A 19,123-nucleotide genomic window follows, 5' to 3' on the forward strand; every position below is an offset into this window, starting at 1 on the left:
AATATTTTCAATGAGCAAAAACGCACTTGAACAATCTTCCTTTTACATGTAGGTCACACTTGTTTAAAACATGTTTACTTATTTTTACATCGTGTTTTTGAAGTGCAGTTAATCTCCCACTTTAAAATAATACAGGTCAGGATTATTTCATTATGACGATAAAACATCTCTTTGCTTTTCTATTTTTTTGTCTTATGTGTTATTTCACTTGTTAAACTGCAAAACAATCTGTTACCATGGTTAGAAAGCAAGCTAACCTTGACTTACTTACCCAAAAGACTGAGAATCAAATTAGTTGATTGTTTGATACCAAGTGTAAAAAAAAACACAACATAATATTCAATTTATCATTTGTATGGAAGCCCATAGAGGACACACATTACACATTTACTGTATGCTTCTCTGTTGTCCTGTAATTTTTACATTTTGATAATTTTCTCAAGATCTCAGTTCATATATCACATATATATCAGGATAATGGTAAACAACAGGATAAGATCAGAGTAAATGTATGGATGTATGTCCTCTTAGGGCTTCCGTACATTTAGGATATTTCTCTAAAAATGTTTTATAAAAATGAAATACTGTAGTTAGATATCTGACACCAATAGTTTTAAATAACATGGTGGCTAAGGGTTATAAAACCTTTGAAATATTAGGTTTCCACAGAGCCCCCGAAGACCCAAAAAGTTGAAAAAATGTATATATATATATCTATATACATATATATAGCCTATAGCCTACGTAAACCTATTATATTATATCATATTGTTCGCATGCAGATGTTAGACGTGTGCACAAGATAATATGTTGTGCGCACAAATTATAACAAATGCGCACAAGATTTTTTTCTTTACTTTTTGGGACTGAAGGGGCTCCGTAGATTCTAAAAACTGAATATAAAAAAATGTAATTGAAAAGATGTCATTGTAGTTCTACTTTCTGCTTCTTTCACTTCTTGTGTATCTGCTGGTGTTGTGGATTGTGTGTGTGTGTGTGTGTGTGTGTGTGTGTGTGTGTGTGTGAGAGAGAGAGAGAGAGCGAGCGGAGGGAGGGGTGAGGGAGAGAGAAGTGGGCGGGCTCTGGATCAGCTCCATCCCACCTCTCGGAAATACCCACCAGGTGCTGCAGCTCCTTCCTCCCCGCTCTACGTTTATCTCTCCGGGCTGTCCTCTCGGAGCTCCATCTTCCCCTCCGCTGTCCGGGCTCAAAGTCCCGGTGTTACAGCCTGGTGAACAGCAGAGAGATGACCGGTCGGTGAGTGAACCCGTCCCGTTACTTGTCTCCGTGTTCCCGGCTTGCATGGCTCTCCGTCGGCGGGTCGGACAATAGAGTGCCCGCCTGCCCGCTGCAGCAGAGCCGCTTCTCCTCCTCCTCCAGCCGGGGGGGGGGAGCTCTCTGACTGATCCTGCCCGGGACTCCTGCACTCTCCGCGGCTCAGAGATGGCCGGACACGAGTGGGAGGACTGGTTCGAAAGGGAGGAATTTATCGGACAGATCAGCGACATGCGGGTGCAAAACCTGCAAGGTAAGAGCATCCCGGTTCTCCTCTTGTTTTCCCCGCTGTTTGATAACAGTGTGGTGCGGTGAGTGGCCTGGCCACGCATGCACAACCTCCACGCAGGACTGAGTGAGTGCAGAGAGCGACTTTCAGCTGCGTTCACTTTCTGATTTCAGAACTTTGGACCAGGTTTCTCTGCAGTCACGAGTCCGAAACTTTCCACACCGAGCTCTCAAATAGATCTGGGTTTACTCCACTGCTCTCTTCAGGCTACACTCTGGAGTTTAACTATTTAAACTCAAACTACTGTTGTATGGAGGCTTTGGAGCCAGTGTGCAGCTTCATGCGTAAAAACAAAGTGTAAACAGAGTCTGTTCCTTTGGAGGCTCTGTGACCCCCAGTGCTGTTAAAAAAGACCTGAAGGTTACTTTGTGTTGACAAACGATGTGCAGCTGATATAAACAACTTCATTTATTAGTGGAGTCTGAAAGTAGAAGTGAAAAGAGATACTTGCAGGAAGATGAAAAGTAACAGACATTCATAAAACACACTTTAAAAAAAAAAGAGAGAATAATGGTGTAGATGAGAAATTGCAACATTTATACTCATGAAAATGATCAAGACGTTCATTTCCTCGGGCTGTGTCCTTCCTTTATGGTCGCTTGTGGGACAGAATGAGAAACTTGGACAGCTGATTGTCCATCATGCATCAGATCAGTAACATCCTGCAGGTCATTCAAGTCCTCTTCACGCTGTGATGTGCAGGTTGAGTTCAAGTCTTTCTTTCTATTCAAAGCAAATTGAAACACATCTTTTGAAAATAAACTATGACTCTGTAACTCTGCGTTGGTCGTCAGCAATGTTACCAAATCACTTTTGCCTCCTAATGCCGTAAATTATAAACCTTAAATTCCTCTAGAACTCCTCTAAAGTACCTGCAGAGGAGAGGAGATGTTGTTGATTTATCTAACAGATGGATGTTTGAGAATTAGGAGAGTGACAGTGAGTTCTCAGGGATGCATCGCTTCAACTTTCAGACGATATCGGGCCTGTTGACAGAAATTGCCACATTGGCAAATAATCAGTAACCGATGTTTATTTGTTGTGCAACATCAATTTAATGTTGACATCTAGGACACATAAGTACTGATTCAGTGAAGAGGTTTTTTTATTGGGCAGATGGAGTCACCTGTTGAACAAACTCTGACTTGTTTTCATTGTCAAACATGAGAGAAGATGGAGGCATTGTGGGAGTCTTACACCCCAAAAAAAGTCATGATGCAAACATTGGAATCAGCAATCTGCTCATTTTGTATTTCAAACATTGTCCCTGATATGGGCCCTGATTTCCCAATCGTTGAATCTGTGCGAGCTGTTGATGCTCCCTGACTGTCTCCTCACTAACAGCCCACATTGCTACAAAGCTGCATCACTCTGCTGCTCTATTCTCTGCTGCTGTGGGTGTACAAATTGTTCTCTGCCTCTTCAGTGGATTTATTCCTGTAAGACTGTGAGAGCAAACTGACAGAGAACCAGGATGATCCCCATGTTCACTGTTCACAGGTTTCTGATATAATCCCCCTGCTTTTTTCCTTTCCTGTTATTAAAGCTTATATTCACCTACTGGCTTTTCTGTAAAACTGCCACCACGTCTCGTGCACGTTGCATTAGTGGGATGATGAAGTGATCTCTTTTTGCATGGAAGGTTAAAGGAGCAATATGTAAGATATCTACTGATTTAAATGATAAAGTGACCTTACTATCTGATCAGACATTAAGGAAACATGATATGTTGAAGTGCTGACTTCTCTGACAACAATGCAGCAGCCAGTATGTCCTCCTTCTAACTTTAGATTCTGGTCCTGAATGCTCTGGATTTGTTTGGACCAGAGAAGGTAGGCGGTTTTAAGACACCCCCACACGGCCGTTTTGGACGCCCCTCGGTTTGTCAGATATGAGAGCAGTTATCAGGTCAACAGGTGTTGCAGTGATGGAAGCGGGCAAGAGAAGTGGTTCAGATAGAAGTGATTGTACCCGACCTCAAAAGCCTCTGCATGTTTCTAATAAGCTCCACGAGAAGAAACGTGTTCAAACTAGGATCAATATTGGAGATGCTTTTGAAAAATGGAGAGAGGTTAGAACACAGAAAGGTTTACAGACCGATGCAGAGCTGGATAAACACTGAAGCTTCAGTGTCATGGCAACCTGCGTGAGCATCGACTCTAGAGAGGAGGGGGCGAGATAAAACAGGAGTCTTCAATGTTTCGAATTTGGACCGCAGTACCCGTGTTAAACACTAGGGTTTTACATATTGCTCCTTTCAGTAACATTGAAGGCCTTTTATGTGCAAACACATTTTTGCACACAGCGCAGACTGCAGGGATACAGACCAACATATCAGATATATTTCAGGAGTCTGAGATTGTCTTGACTTTTAGTTTTGAACTGGAGTGAACCTGTGAATCATGTATTACAGTTTAAGTGTTGCCAGTCTGCCAAACGCGGCTTTGGAAAGATTAGAGGAGCAGACTAAACAATTGCTCTTTAAAGTGGAAGTAATTGACTTAATGAGCCGTGGTGAGAATGAAAGCTTTGTTCAGCTCGAACAGGGATCAACCCAAACACTGCAACAGGCAACAAGCTCTCCTCGGCTCGTACACTCAAACCACCGCTGTGTTTTATGTGTTGGCAGAAGGAGGATGGTTCTAACAACAAGATGGTATGATGAAGTGTTAATAACAAGGCCTGCAGGACTCCATGCAACCACACCATTCTGATTAACACGATAAAAATACATCACTCTTTCTACCATGCCTCTGAAGTTGCAGGTTGCAGAATCCATCAAGTTTAAAACACAGACTGTATAAAACATGGATGTAGTCTCTGTGATGTCACCCATTGGTCCCTGAAGAGGCATTATCATGAAGCCCAACGATGGCAGTCGACATATTGAAAATGCTATCTCCACATTACTTTGGACTCTTTGCCTTGAAATAATCAGAACAGATGAGTCTAAAACATTTTTTTAAACCCGTTCACATGTCATGAGTAGAGAAACGGGAGATCAAATACGACCCTCTCTGCAGGGAATCGACACACGCGTGAAAACAGCAGACTGAGGAAGAAGAGAGGCTCAGATTCCACAAAAAGTTTGAATTAATTTCAACGTCCTTTTGTGACAAATTAAAACTTTTTGTGGCATTTGAGCAAGTGTGTGGGCATGACTTCTTCCTCATAACTTCCATAACTATCAGACATATCAATGTGCTGCTGCTCCCTTCACTCACTGTCGAGGTTATGAAGATGTTCTTTATGATAATGAAATGTGATCTCACTGGATGAAGATAGATGAAGTGCCCCCCCCTCCTTCTCCTTCCGTGTGCCAAAAACAACACACGAGGTGATCACAGTGGACTGTGTGGGTCTTATTACACCTGGTGGGCAACCGTTGCCCTGGAAACAGAAAACTTTGAATTACAACACAATCCTGGCTTGAGTCATTAAAAACACACACAGAGGTTGAAATGTTCTGGAAGGTGCCATCGATAAGAAATGCTTTTACAAACCTGCAGAGCTTGATTCTGCGATTTGTTTTCTCCTTTCATGATATCGTCTGTATCCACTCACTCTTAAAGAGCGTTTGACTCGTCACTTAACCACTTCAGCATATCGTAAAAAAGTCCAAAGTTGATTGATGATATTAACACAGTTTGAGTAATGATCCTGCTTTCAAATAGTTTTATTGCCTCGCCGTAGTGTAAAGAAATGGTCACATCTAATCCAACACATCACGCTGCAGGAGCAGTCTACATTTGGTTGGACAGAGTTATTATGAGCTAGTGTGTGTCCAGCCAATAAGACTGTGATAAACTGACTGCAGCAGAACCCTCTGCTGGAGTCTCTGCAGGGGTCTGTGCTCTAATGAGAAGGCAGCAGATTCTCTCTGCATGTTCGCTGCACGACGGCGACATCGCTGCCTGACGGCGACATCGCTGCCTGACGGCGACATCGCTGCCTGACGGCGACATCGCTGCCTGAAGCTTTTTCCTCTTAACTCTGCTTCTGGAAGAGCTGCAGAAGTTTCAGTGCCTTTCGTCCTTATCCTCTGTGACACTCAGGGACTAGACGGAGCTGTCTGATGAGGCTGTGATTCTGTGAAGCTGGGCGAGCAGCGAGCGCTCTAAACCGACGGCCCCCGGGGCTGTTACATAACGCACGATGAGACGAGAGCAGAGCTCCCTCTGCGTTACAGCAGCGAGTCCCTGAGAGCAACATTCCCACATCACACTGCCCACACAGCTCACACACACACACACACACACACACACACACACACACACACACACACACACACACACACACACACACACACACACACACACACACACACACACACACACACACACACACACACACACACCGCCTCCCACCTCATGCAGGTTTCTCTCTGGGTAGCTGAGCTGGTGTTCGGTCTTTTCTGCAGGTTGAAACAGGACTCATTGGATGGTCTTAAACTGGTTGATTATTTTCCGATGACCGCGCCAGTCTGATGATGTCATCAAGGTTATTTTAGCCCCGGCACAGAGACTTTTGAGAGAATACGTACCAAAGTGTGTTGTATCTTTTGCTCTCACTTGAAGCACACTTTCATGTCCACGAGTACAGATTTTTAACATAACCTTTATTTAAAATCTAGGATCTCATTATCCCAACTCTATGTCCTGAAAAAAATCATAACCCTGTGTTCACACGTGTACAATAACAAGCGGACCATAATGTGTGATGCACGAGGGAAATGCTCTCTAATTGGTTGGAACTTGAGACTCTCAACTCCTGCTTGGCTGTGGCTGCTCCAAAGACACTTTCCAATTTCAAAATGGGCAGACAACTAATTGGATTGATTTTGGCTCTGGTCTGGTTTAAATCTCACTTTTGAGATGAGATGAGAGATGAGATTCAACTTTATTGTCATTACACATATACAAGTATAGAGTAACGAAATGAGGTTTGGCATCTCACCAGAAGTGCAAATAAGCAGAAAGTGCAAGAGTCTGTGCTATGTACAGTAATTACAAAATTTACAGATGTAGACTAAAAAAAGTGAATTATGAGGTATATATGGATGGCTGGATTTTATGAATTAAAACAGACATGCACAGTTAAGTGGAGCTTTTACCATCAGGCCATTAAACTGGACTACTGTCCTGGTCCCAAAACAAGCACAGAAGGAGAATCAATTTACTGACAGAAGTCCAACTCCTCTACAGTAGGTGGCGGTATTCCTCCTCTCAGCTAATTACTGCTGGACCTTCTTCCTGTTGACCTGTCACATTGTAACAATCAGGGTCCGTGCCTCTTGGTTAGCGCTGTTTTGGAGAGTGTTGGAGAGAGTTTGTTTGCCAAAAGTGCAGAACCACACGTGTCTGCGGTTTCCACAATGCTGGTCGCTTATTACAAACTACACGTCAACCTCATGAATCCCGGTTGTACGGATACTATTTTATCATGAGTATCATGAGTATGAGCGCAATAGCGTCACTGTTGAGTTGAGAGGCAAAAGGAAAGTTGGAGGTTTATTACAGACAACCGTCCATGGCAGAAGAGTCGCTCAATCTAAACTTCAAGGATGAAAACAAGGTGCCATCTAGTGACGTCACTCCCCTAGTAACTAAGCAACAAAGGATGTCTTAAAGGTACGCTCCAGAATTTCAACTATTACAACGCCACATACCAAATTATGGAAAAACAAGTGAGCAAGCAGCAAACTGTCTGTATGTCTGAAACAAGTTTCAGGTTACATAATTTACATATTAAGCAATACTACAGGTCTGTTGGGCAGTGGACCCACCAGAGAATAAACCTTCATAGAGGCAAATAAGGTGGTGAAAACATGGAAGACTTTACAGCTCTGCACATTTTGTATTCTGTGCCGTGATGATCCCGGCGTTCTTCTTCATGTTTAAACCGTTGGACTTCCAGGTCAAAGTCCTGCAAGGGAACTGTGGAGCATGCTCAGAACCCTAGAGGCCAGTTTTGGGCGATTGAGGTGAATACATACAGGAGTAAATGGACCAAAGAATCAAGAATTCATGTTGAGGTTAATTCGATTGGAGACCGAAATAGAGCAGGATAAACATGAGACCTCACAGGTTTGGACTGTGTTTGGACCGTCTCTTGGTTACAGCTTGTCTGAGATGTGAGGAAACGTTTATGGAGAGCGAGGCCAAGTTACACAAAGTTTCTATTTAAAGAATGTTCTGACCGAAAACGTAGAACAGAACAGTTTTAAAAGCCTTGAAAACAGTGACAGGTGTTGGTTTGTGATAAGTGCACGGATCGTGGTGTACCGGCCTGGACCTGACCCTGAGCTTCAGCCTTCAGTGACGTGAAGTTTTTTAATCATTAAAAGAGTCTGTACAGAGGGGTGTTTATCTGGTCTCCTCTCACCTGGATGTTTGAGGTGGTGATTTCATGTGTAGCCGTAGGAAAGGTGTGTACAGTCACTATCCGTCTATATGTACATGTCGGCTGCTCAGGATCCCCTGATAGCGTTTATTTCAGCTGACCTCATTTATTTTCCTTCATGTAAAGAATTTCTTACATTCAGCGCTTTTGATGACGACGCCTTGTTTCACACTCTTCTTCTACAGTACATTAATGGCACAAAACATCATACTAACAACAGGGCAGCTTCAGCCTCTCCTTCTGCAGATTCTCTTTAAATCTACTCTACATGTGGAAGATAACTAAAATAATATCAATCGATCATTATTTGTATAGCGCACATTCATAACAAGGCAATTTGTTAATCTCCAGAAAAAAAACAAAACGTGTGAAGGATTCCCCATAAAACACCGTGCTGAACACGACCTGCGGTGTGCCCGGCAGAGTTCAGACAGGCCAAACAAAAGACCCCCACCTCCTCACCCTGTCCCCTTTGAGATCTGTTGACTCTCCTCGTCTGATCCAGACTGTCTGCAAGCAGCAGTGACAGCTCGGCTCTGACGCTCACATCGGGCACAATGCGGCGTTCTTGAACGTGCGCCCAGTCCTTCCACCTCCAGGAGACGCAGCCTTCACAAACTATTCTGTGATGTTCTGGAGGTTAAGGGGGGTGGTGACACACAAAGGCCCTTCTCTCTACTTCAACTCCTCATCCCTTTTGAATGTCCTCCTTTAGTTGTTCCTGCAGCAACGCTTTTATAAACACTTTCAGATGCTCATTGGTTCTCAGAAAATAAGCTTTCTGTGTTTAACCCCCCCCCCCCCACCCCAAGGCTCAATTTTACAGAGTAGCTGCAGAATTTGTGACGAGGCAGCACACACACACACACACACACACACACACACACACACACACACACACACACACACACACACACACACACACACACACACACACACACCGTCACAGCTCCCTCCCTAAAGCTTGATGCTGCTAGCGAAATCATTTTGCATGCTCACAGATTGCTCTGTGGGCAGATTCTCCTCCACATACTGCAGCTCTTAAAGCTGTATTCACAAACCATCTTAACCATTAGAGAAGTTGTTTACTGGCCCAGTAAGGGGGGGATAAGTCCTAACGCGCACTCGTCCAACTAACCAGTCTACACTGGTTTGTTTTGGTTGTCAGAGGGATTCAGAAACATGTCAGAGCTCAGAGTAGCTCTTACAGCACGTTAAAGACAATGAACCACCAGATCTCTGAAGACAGTTACTCAGCTTTCTAGAAGTGGAAAAAAAGAGGAAGTGATGGGACACGGACATGAGGGGATGAATGCTAGATGGAGGGGCCCAAATACATTTTTTCCTTGGGCTCCAACAGACTGTATTGATGGGTGCGGGTCTAGATCGTAGAATTGAAATCCTTTTGGTTTTTGTTTGTTGTGAAAGTAGTATTGTTCACGAGTGTTTCAACGAGCACGTGCAGGTCAAAAATCTGTCCGGAAAGAAAAATGGGCAGAATGCAATCTGACTGTGATGCCACTTCCGCATGTCTTACCTCAGTAGACCCCCCCTCCCGTCTGACAGGGATAGTCTCCCGCTGTGAGGAGCAGCCAGGTCAGGAGAATATCTAGAGCATTCCTCCTGAAATGATCTAGATATTTTCAGGAGTGCATGTGTGAAAACGGCTTTAGACAGCGAAGGTAGGTATTACTCTCCTTTTACAACGGTTTGACATGACGACCTCGATGATGTTATGGTGACATTTACCAAAATATTCAACATAAAGACCATCTGACTTCATTTCAAACTATAATTAGACACTTAAGTCTTAACTTGATTACTTAAGCTTCCAGCAGCGCCTCCTCAGAAACGCCAGCAGCTAAAGACAATATGATGAAAGGAGGTTCTCAAAGGATCGACTGAAGCTCTACAAACAGGTTAGCTCCGAGTGGAAAGGAGAGGGCTAACAGAAGCTGCAGCTGCCTGCAGAGTTCCAGACTTTGCATGTAATATTAATTTGCTTAAACAAAGCAGCTGCTGCTGCTCGTCTCTGCTGAGGTTTCAGTCCACGGAGAAGTCGCTCAGAGAGTCTCTCTCCGCCTCACATTCAGACCTCCATTTTTGGTTCATTAGCAGAAGATTGAGGTCAAAACAGCCGGAGGGCTTCAGGGTTTAATTTAATAAATGGGTCAAATTCAGATTGACTTTTTTTTAAGGCAATTTTTTTAACTTCTGTTGCACGCCTGCTGAGTTTTATCCAGATTTGTTGTTTAGGTTCATCTTTGATTTATGTTTTCTTTCACATTCTCTCTCCATTCATTCTCAAAGAGCAACTCGCTCATCCATCAGCCTATTCAGAAACACTTGAAAAGAACTGACTTAAAATCACCCAGTGCCTCTATGTATGGAAATATCAGCCTGCAGCTAGTGCAGATATTCATGGTCATGGGAGGATGGATTACTCTTGAAGTACTGGGTCCATTATTAATAAAACATTTTAAAGCGATTCAATGAAAGAAAATGAAGAGCTGTCTAATTCCTTGTGTAAGCTTAATAAAAAAAAAAAAAACAGGTACATGAACACATGACATCAGCCTTGTGTATCCTGCAGTGGCTTTTAGAGCGTTGGTTGTGCAATATGCATATAACCCCTAGGAGCAGCGTAGGGTTGTATGGTGATGAGAGCGGATGTGACAACCTCGGAGCCACCTGAGAGCCGCTACATCAATGGAGGAAAGTTTTGAAGAAAAGTAACTAGATCTAGTCTGCAACTATCGCCGTGATCTTAGAATTACCTTTAGATAAACCTCCTCGAGGGGCGTCATGTTTGTTTACATTTCACCGTCCAAATCCAGAATCTCTACTATGTATGATGTTGTACGCGTTCTAATTTATGTAGTTCTCCCTCTAGAGGAATCCGCCAGTAACACACACCTTGTACATATCAGCAGGTTGTCTACACATACTGTACGTGTGGTTCAAAAGAAGATATATATTTAAGAAGCAAAATCAAATCCAACAGTCTGCAACTTTATGGAGTAAATCTACCTGTGTCTACATTCCGATCCTATAAGATCCTCCTCTCTATGTAAGGGAACTGAAACTGAAAACCTGGGTTATAAAGTGTCCCAGTTGTCTCAGTGTAGGTGTGCAGATGTGTGGGCTGACAGTTCACATGATGAACACACAGATGATGAGTAAGCACCTGGTTTGTGAGGGGGAGGTGATGAAAGAGCCGCACAGAAGGGACTGAAGGGATCCATAAAGTCTTTCATAAAGTCTCCTCTTTGCTTTCAAATCAGGACCTGAGGATACATCATCTCTTTTGACTTTAGAGCTGGGAGATACGGTTCCCCGTCTGCCCTGCAGTGATTGAACGCCTTAACGTGCTCGGTGACAAAGTCCTGAAGAATCTTTGAGTTAATTTACAGACAAAGGACTCCAATGTAAGCTAACATTATCCAACATCACATACCTTTAGCAAACAGACAAGAAGTGAATAAGTTACAGGTAGCAAAACCACAAGCTCAAACTTATTAAAGATGGAGCTGAATGGGGTTAAAGGTTACATATTCTCCTCCTTTTCATTCAGTCTCAGAGCTCCCCAAAACATGTCTGTGAAGTTTCTTGTTCTAAATCCACTCTGATCCTGTATTTGATCATGTCTATAAACCCCTCTATTTCAGCCCTGCTCAGAACAGGCTGTTTCTGTGTCTGTACCTTTAAATATGTAAATGAGCTCTGTCGCAGCCAGTCCAAGGTGGTTAAAAAAAACAGAATATGTGAGACCAAATATTTCATCGACCAAACGACACATTGATTAATCAAGAAAACAGTTGTCAGATCATTCGTTGTGGAAATAATAGTTTCTTGCCGCCTTCATCAGCAACAAGATGCTTTAAATATTTTTCAGTCTTTACTCGAGTTGTGACATCTCCGGTATACCAACCACCCCCAAGCAAACAGTAAGTTGACTGTGTAATTTTCTGTTGTCACATTGCAGCTGACATAAATTCCTCTTGTCTTGTGCAGATTAGCTCTTTCTGTCTTTACACAGTAATTACCTGTGAACCTGCAGCCTGAGAAGTGCTCAGAAACCGGTCTTAAGAGAAGCTCCTTTTCGAACACAATGCCCACTTCCCCCTCTAAAAATACCTCGCCTCTCTTTTTAAAAGGTCAGTGGTTATATTGTGAGATAAACCTCCTCGTGGGTTATATAAGCCTGGGGTTGGCGGGCGCTCTGTCTTTGTCTCTCCAGTCTATGAGCGGTGGTGGAGGCTGCTTTTTTTTTTTAATGAGATGCAGGTGGTTCCACTGCTCACAGATGGTGCTCGATGCTAACGCTAACTCTGAAGCACAGTTGACTTCAAAGGGTTAACCAAGACAGAGAGCCGTGTGTCTCACCACTAAGAGACGATGCTCTCAGGTTGACCTGCAGCCCCCCCCCCAGGATGTTCGCTGAGCAGGTACAGAAAAAACTAAATAACACACACACCCACCAGGGATTGCTTTTCAATTTTGCAGCACTTCAGTGTGAGCTGCTGAGTCTCTCACTCCTTATGTTTCACTTTGTTTCCCCTCACAGTCAGAAATACTTTCATGCTTTCCTCGTGCTTATGTTTTTCCTCTTATTCAAACCAGGAGCAGCAGTTTCTGAAGAGCACACACAATGCTCCGTTTACCTTCGAGCACCTGTTTGAAACACATTTATTTTCTATCCAAATCCAGCCCTCCTCTATAAACTTTGGGTCGTGTTCCCGTAGTTTCAGTTGATCCTCGTCCTCAGGTGTTCCGCGTGCTTATTTGTTAAATCCCCCCCCCAGATCTTGGTTTGAAAAAGCTGCAGGTTTGTGTAATCTGCACTGTGTTTATTGCGGGATGACATCAGACAGCGTGAGCTGTGTTGAGCTCTCAGACAGGAGCGTTCTCTCTGATCTGATCTGAGGGATCACTGAGCTCTAATCCCTTTGTGTTGTCTCTAAGTCTGCCGTGTTTTTCAGTCAGGTAGAAGGGCTCAGGAGATCTTTTTATTCTGCCGTCACTTTAAACACACGTCACCTTAATAATCGGGGTTGTATCATTCTTCTGAGGATGAAATCACACTCGGTTTATTGAAGTTCTCAGAAACTCAAAGACATCATCCACAGGTATTTAAAGTCTTGTTTTTGGGATTCTTGGAGCCAGAAATCTGTTTTCCTGCTAACGTGTGCTTCACCTTTTACCAGCTGTTGAATATGAAGTTTTTAACCACAGAAATGAGAAGGGGATGTATTCACCTTAAAGTCAACCGCTGGTTCAGATACTATCATAGTGGTTTTCATGAGAGTCAGAAGTGACCCTATATTTAGATGAGAGAGATACTAGGTATGGCTTTGGATCTCTCCTGGCTGACGGCTCACTATGGAAACAACTTTTGTCCTGAGGTGGAAGCAGGCTTCAACAAAAGGTACTTTACAGAATATGAACAGCCAACATGTCAGAGACTGTGTCTGAAACCGAAACAACATGTACGCCTACTGCCTACTACACACTCACAGATTATATACTGCATAGTAACCTGACCATTAGTGTGCCTTTAAAGAGCCCATATTATGCCCTTTTTGGGGTTCTTATATTTAATCTATGTACCTACGTTCACAATAGCTAAAGTCCAAAAAAAGTGTCTGTTTTCATGTACTGCTCCTCCTTGCTCCCTCTACGCTCTGAGTCAGTCAGCTACACTCTGCTGAGCCCACACTGTTAGACCCCACGTGGGCCAAGTCTGCTCTGATTGGTCTGCCGATCCGCTCTGTCGTTATTGGTCAGCATGGTTCTCGGAAATGTCCCGCCTCTTTTACCATATTGGGAATGCAGCCACTGGCTCCGTCCGAGGGGAGCATAAACATTAGCACCTTAGCACTACTGTGCTACCGCAGGCTACGGCATATCGTGGGCGTGCTACAGAAGTTAACGGGCTTGCAACATAAGCTGCAGTGCTTGCCACAACGAGCCAATGGGCTTAGATCAGTGATGTCACACTGACAATGACGTCACACTGGCAATTTTTCTTCCAGGGAGGCTAGAACCGAGCATTACATGCGGCTAATGCTACAGCTAACAGGAGGACGTAGGAGAAGTCGCATTTCCGCAGACTTTGAATTTTTGCACATAGATGTGCCTAAACATGCACAGGACACATGGAAAACACACTAAAGAGCATATAAAACCAGAAAAAGCATAATATGGGACCTTTAACAACATACAAAACTACGAGTTAGGTGACTTTGATCTAGTCTGAGCTACAGTGGATAAGAGAGCTATCAAGCTGGTGTGACCATACAACAAACAGCTGTTCATTACTAATACAGCTACTTAGTCATTTTTAAATAATCTGACATCATCAAATATATTACAGTACAGTTACTTATATTTTGCTAGTTGGTGAGCTCTGTCATTGGATAAACTGAGAGCTGCATTGCATGTTGAAGCAGTTTAGTGTAACCAGTGTGCTCCCGTTTTACACTTAAAACAGTTCTGGACTGTCCAGTATACTGCCGGGCATTTTTAGCATACTTTGATTTCAGAACATACTTCGGCCCTCACAGTGAGGTTATATTTAGTGTGAATAGTGTGGGGCGGCAGTAGTTCAGCCTGTAGGGACTTGGGATGGGAACCAGAGTGTCCCCTGGTGCGGACCACCTCTGGAGATTGGTCTGGTAGCTGGAGAGGTGCCAGTTCACTTCCTGAGCACAAGTGACAGACAAAACATGTCCTTGGATTGTGTTAGCATGCTCATGTTAGCACTCTTTGGTTAGCTCGTAGCTTCACATTGCATGTAAATCCAAACGGAATGACCGTGATCTAAAAACGCTGAAGCAACATCCAAATAATCAGTGAGTATGTTCTTCTTCTTCTCTCTAGTTCTTGACTAAAACAGCTTTTATACACAAGGGGAGGAGCCGGCCGTCCCGTTCATGTAAACACGACTCTGACAACAACACAGCCAGCGGGACACGAGCTTCTCACTCATTATAGACAGTCATGACTCAGATAGTATTGATATATTGATTTCTTTTATATTTATGGGTAATATGTCGCACACTCGACCTTTCAAGAAAGGCTGGTGCAGGATGTATTCCGGGGCTGAAACATGTGACCTAGAGATTGTATTGTTTTGATGACTTCAGGTGCTGAATATACCCCATAAATCACCTTTGATTACATCATCACCACTCGAGTTGAGACTTCTCCAGCAGCCTTTGTGTTGTTATGAGGCGTCACCCAGACACTCAGCTTGGTGTTGAAGCATCCCGACTGACATGTACGAATGATTAATGAGCCTCAGGCAGCGTTACTTAACATGTAAACTTGTTTTTGATGCCTCCATGGAGATGCCTTTAAAGTGTTTCAAGCTGATAACGAAAGCTTTTTATATTCTGATGGATCCTCAGTCCTCCCACACTCATGAAACCCATTACATCCTTACATTATTCTGTCATTAAACCTGCAGCGAGGAGCTTTTATCTTCTGGTAAACCCTCAGCTTGTTTGTGCCGAACTCCCTTATCGTTTAGTCGAGCACTCTGTGATGATAGACATTAAAAGGATGATGTTCCTGTGCACAAAGGAGCTCTCAGTAGATCTTAAATGTAAGTACTTATGGCTTGACTGAAGGACTTACAGTGCTGCTGTTGACGGATGGTTATAAAGTATTTTTAAAAGGAAACAGCAGGAAACAAAGCATGCTGTCCTTCTTGGTGTGTGGGCTAAGATAAGAAACAGTTTGTGAGGTTAGGGGGCAACGACACGAGGATGAGGACTCTCCTCCGGCCACTGACCATCACTTACACAAACATGCTGACCAGATCACAGCGAGGATCATGTTTCTGTTGTGCAACTAAAACTAGATGCTTCAGAGGAAGAACGTCTCGGAAATTTGTTGAATTCTTAGAAATGAGACGGTTTAGAACAGATTTACTGTTTGAGTAACGCTGACATGGTTTTGGACCTCTGCAGATTCTCTGATCTGTTCATCACTGAACGAGAGCGTTAAGAGTGTTTGATGGATGTTAGATGAGCACGGCTGTAAATCCCCTCACTGAAGCACAGACAGGACGGGACAGTCTGGACGTCCTACCTGCTCATTATCCCGCCTCGTGGTTTCAGTGATGACGTAACGCTCCGAGCCAAGCGTGTTTAAACCTCAGTGGGTCATGAGACCAGAGCAGGAAGGTTAACCCTTCAAACAGATAAGCCCTGTGAGGAAACGCTGCTGCAGGTGCTGACTGGCTCTCGTCTTATCTTTCACTTTTTATTACAATCACATGAAATACTTCAAATGGCTCTTTGGAGCATTTATCAGTCTTCATGGACGCCTTCCAACAGGAAGTTATGATGCTAGTCATGAGACGACAGCAATAAAAACACCAAAAAATGACCTGAGCTGACCTCGTTTAAAAGATGTATCACTCTCAGAATTTCACATCAGCATTAATGAGAGTGTGAACAGTTGTTTCATGATTTGATATTGTTGTGAATGAACTTCGGTCAGAGGCTTCCTGCTGTGGGGCAGCTGTGGCTCAGTGGTAGAGTTGGTCATCTCTAAACAGGAAGGTCGAGGGTTCGATCCCCAGCTCCTGCTTCCACATGTCTGATGTGTCCTTGGGCAAGACACTTAAACCGCTGCTATGTCGTATGACATTGAATTTGGACGGGGATCTAGATCTAGATCTGGAACGAGAATGGGACTTTGCCTTGGTTTTTACATCGTATGAATATGTATGAATATGTAAACTCAGAAAACACTTGTGGGTTTGGCTTTATTCCATTTCAATTGTCTCATTGTTTGCATGATGAGGTCTTTATATCGTTTTATTGATCATAATGTTTCTGGAGTAATTGATCCGAGTACATCGACCTTCAGTGGCTGTCTGTAGATTTTATAATCCTCTTTAAAACGATCTTAAATTACCAACAGAAGAAGCTCAAACGTTCCTTTTTTTCAGTGGAAAGTTTTATCATGTTGAATGTCAGTGAATGTTGTGGTAACTTTACATCAAATATGTATGACTTAGTAGCCAGAGAATATCTTACATAATACATACTTTGCATAAATCGCTCCTAGAAGCGACATCATATCAGCAATACAAAAACAAAGAGGGTATTTATTTTACAGAGCTCTGGAGGAGAATCATTAATAAGGCTTCATTATAAGTCTAGAAATAGTGACAAAAAGAAGAAATCACTCTTTATATTCATTGTATTACCGTTAGTCTACGTGTTTTATTGATACCATGATTTGAGCTCGTGTAACAGTGATTATCTCAAAGATCTGAGCGTGTATTATCTCGTTGCGCCCTCCTTGATGTGAATCTGTGAAGACAAACAGGTGAGATGATGATTCAGAGAAGAGGAGCCTCTCGGTGAACTGTTCCGTTATGTAATCTTCTGCATGATGCGGCGCTGCAGTGTGCAGGGAAGCCCCTGTCGCTGCCGCTGCATGAATATTTCAACACGACAGCTCTCCTGTATTTTTTATCACCCTTACCTCGGGGAATATTCAGATCCTCTCAGTCTGACGAGGGGGACGTGCAGAGGAACAATCATGGACGCTCATCTCCTGAGTCTGTGTTCAAAGTGAATGTGAGGTGTGTGTGGGCGGCTCCAGAACATCAGTAGGCGTCTGTTTCTTTTACTGTTTTTTTTTTACTGAGTGGGAGAAGTCGTCTTCGTGGCTCTAATTGGCACCGAGGGAAGCTGAATGACAGGACAGAGTTTAGGTGCTGCGGTGTTCAGCTGAGAGACCGAGCTCTGAGCTCTGTTTCTAGACTGAAAACTGAAGTAAAGCAACCAAACATGTGACATGTCTTTTAGGCTGACTTAAAGCCAATGTTTATGGATTCAAGTAACTTGTGTGTACCATATCAGAGCTCTAACTGATAATTGAAACTGACCTTACTATATGATCAGACATTAAGGAAACATGCTATGTTGAAGTGCTGGCTTCTCTGACAACAATGCAGCAGCCAGTATGTCCTCCTTCTAACTTTAGATTCTGCTCCTGAATCCTCTGGATTTGTTTGGACCAGAAAAGGTAGGCGGTTTTAAGGCACCCCCACATGGCCGTTTTGGACGCCAGATATGAGAGCAGTTATCAGGTCAAACCAACAGGTGTTGCAGTGATGGAAGCGGGCAAGAGAAGTGGTTCAGATAGAAGTGATTGTACCCGACCTAAAAAGCCTCTGCATGTTTCTAATAAGCTCCACGAGCAGAAACGTGCTCAAACTAGGATCAATATTGGAGATGCTTTTGAAAAATAGAGAGAGGTTAGAACACAGAAAGGTTTACAGACCGATGCAGAGCTGGATAAACACTGAAGCTTCAGTGTCCACCACATGGTGACCCCTAGAGAGGAGGGGGCGGGGGGAGACAGCTCTCTACAATGTTTAGAATTTAGACTGTAGTACCCATTTTAAACAATAGGTGTCAGAGTTAAAGATTGCTCCTTTTACTTGTTGGAAAATATGTAACCACCACAAGAATCTATTTCTCAGCCTCTTTTTTTCTTTTCATGACATGCTCTTGATTTATCACCACAATGCAAACTCATAATGTGATTGGTCAATCAATGGCGCCTGCTGAGCCGCGCCTCATGAGACGTCTTGTCTTGTAATTAATGAAGTCGCTTAGTGATGGTATGATGAGTCCCATCAATCATTGAACACACACTGTGTGATTGTTTTTGTCAAGCTGAGCCTTCTAGCTGCTGCGATGATTGGCTCACGTTGTATTTATTAACAACACATCCCTCTTATCAGTTTTTTCATTATTATTTTATGACTTATTTGCGCACATTAAACTGCATCACTGCAGATACTGAAGCACTAAGAGATGATCAGCTGAGGTCGAGGAGTGGCAGGCTTTAAAACAGGATCAGTCACAACTTAACAGACATAATAGAGGGAAATAAAACATTAAATAACATCATAAATAACAATAATAATACTAACTAAACACTTCCAGAACGGATACAACTGTCGTAAAGACATGCTCTCTGGAGTTGATTCAGCGCAGACCCTGCACAGACCCTGCAGACATCAGAAGGCCTGGTCCTGGTCCTCCTGCCCCTGTTCCCAGGCCCCTCCTCCTTTCACAGTACCAGCTCTTGGCTCGGTCCCAGCTATGAAGAGTGGAAGCT

General features: G+C 43.3%; 1 protein-coding gene across 1 annotated transcript in view; it reads left to right on the top strand.

Moving 5' to 3' along the window:
• Positions 1–1,092: 1,092 nt before the first annotated feature.
• The window catches only part of clmna (calmin a), a 39,933-nt gene continuing 21,902 nt past the window's right edge, over positions 1,093–19,123 (top strand). The window contains exon 1 of the mRNA XM_020641261.3: positions 1,093–1,528. Coding sequence (XP_020496917.2) covers positions 1,444–1,528 — 85 coding nt within the window. The 5' untranslated portion in view covers positions 1,093–1,443. The remainder of the gene's footprint in view (positions 1,529–19,123) is intronic.

Source organism: Labrus bergylta, chromosome 18 (assembly GCF_963930695.1).
Source record: "Labrus bergylta chromosome 18, fLabBer1.1, whole genome shotgun sequence".
Taxonomy (NCBI): domain Eukaryota; kingdom Metazoa; phylum Chordata; class Actinopteri; order Labriformes; family Labridae; genus Labrus; species Labrus bergylta.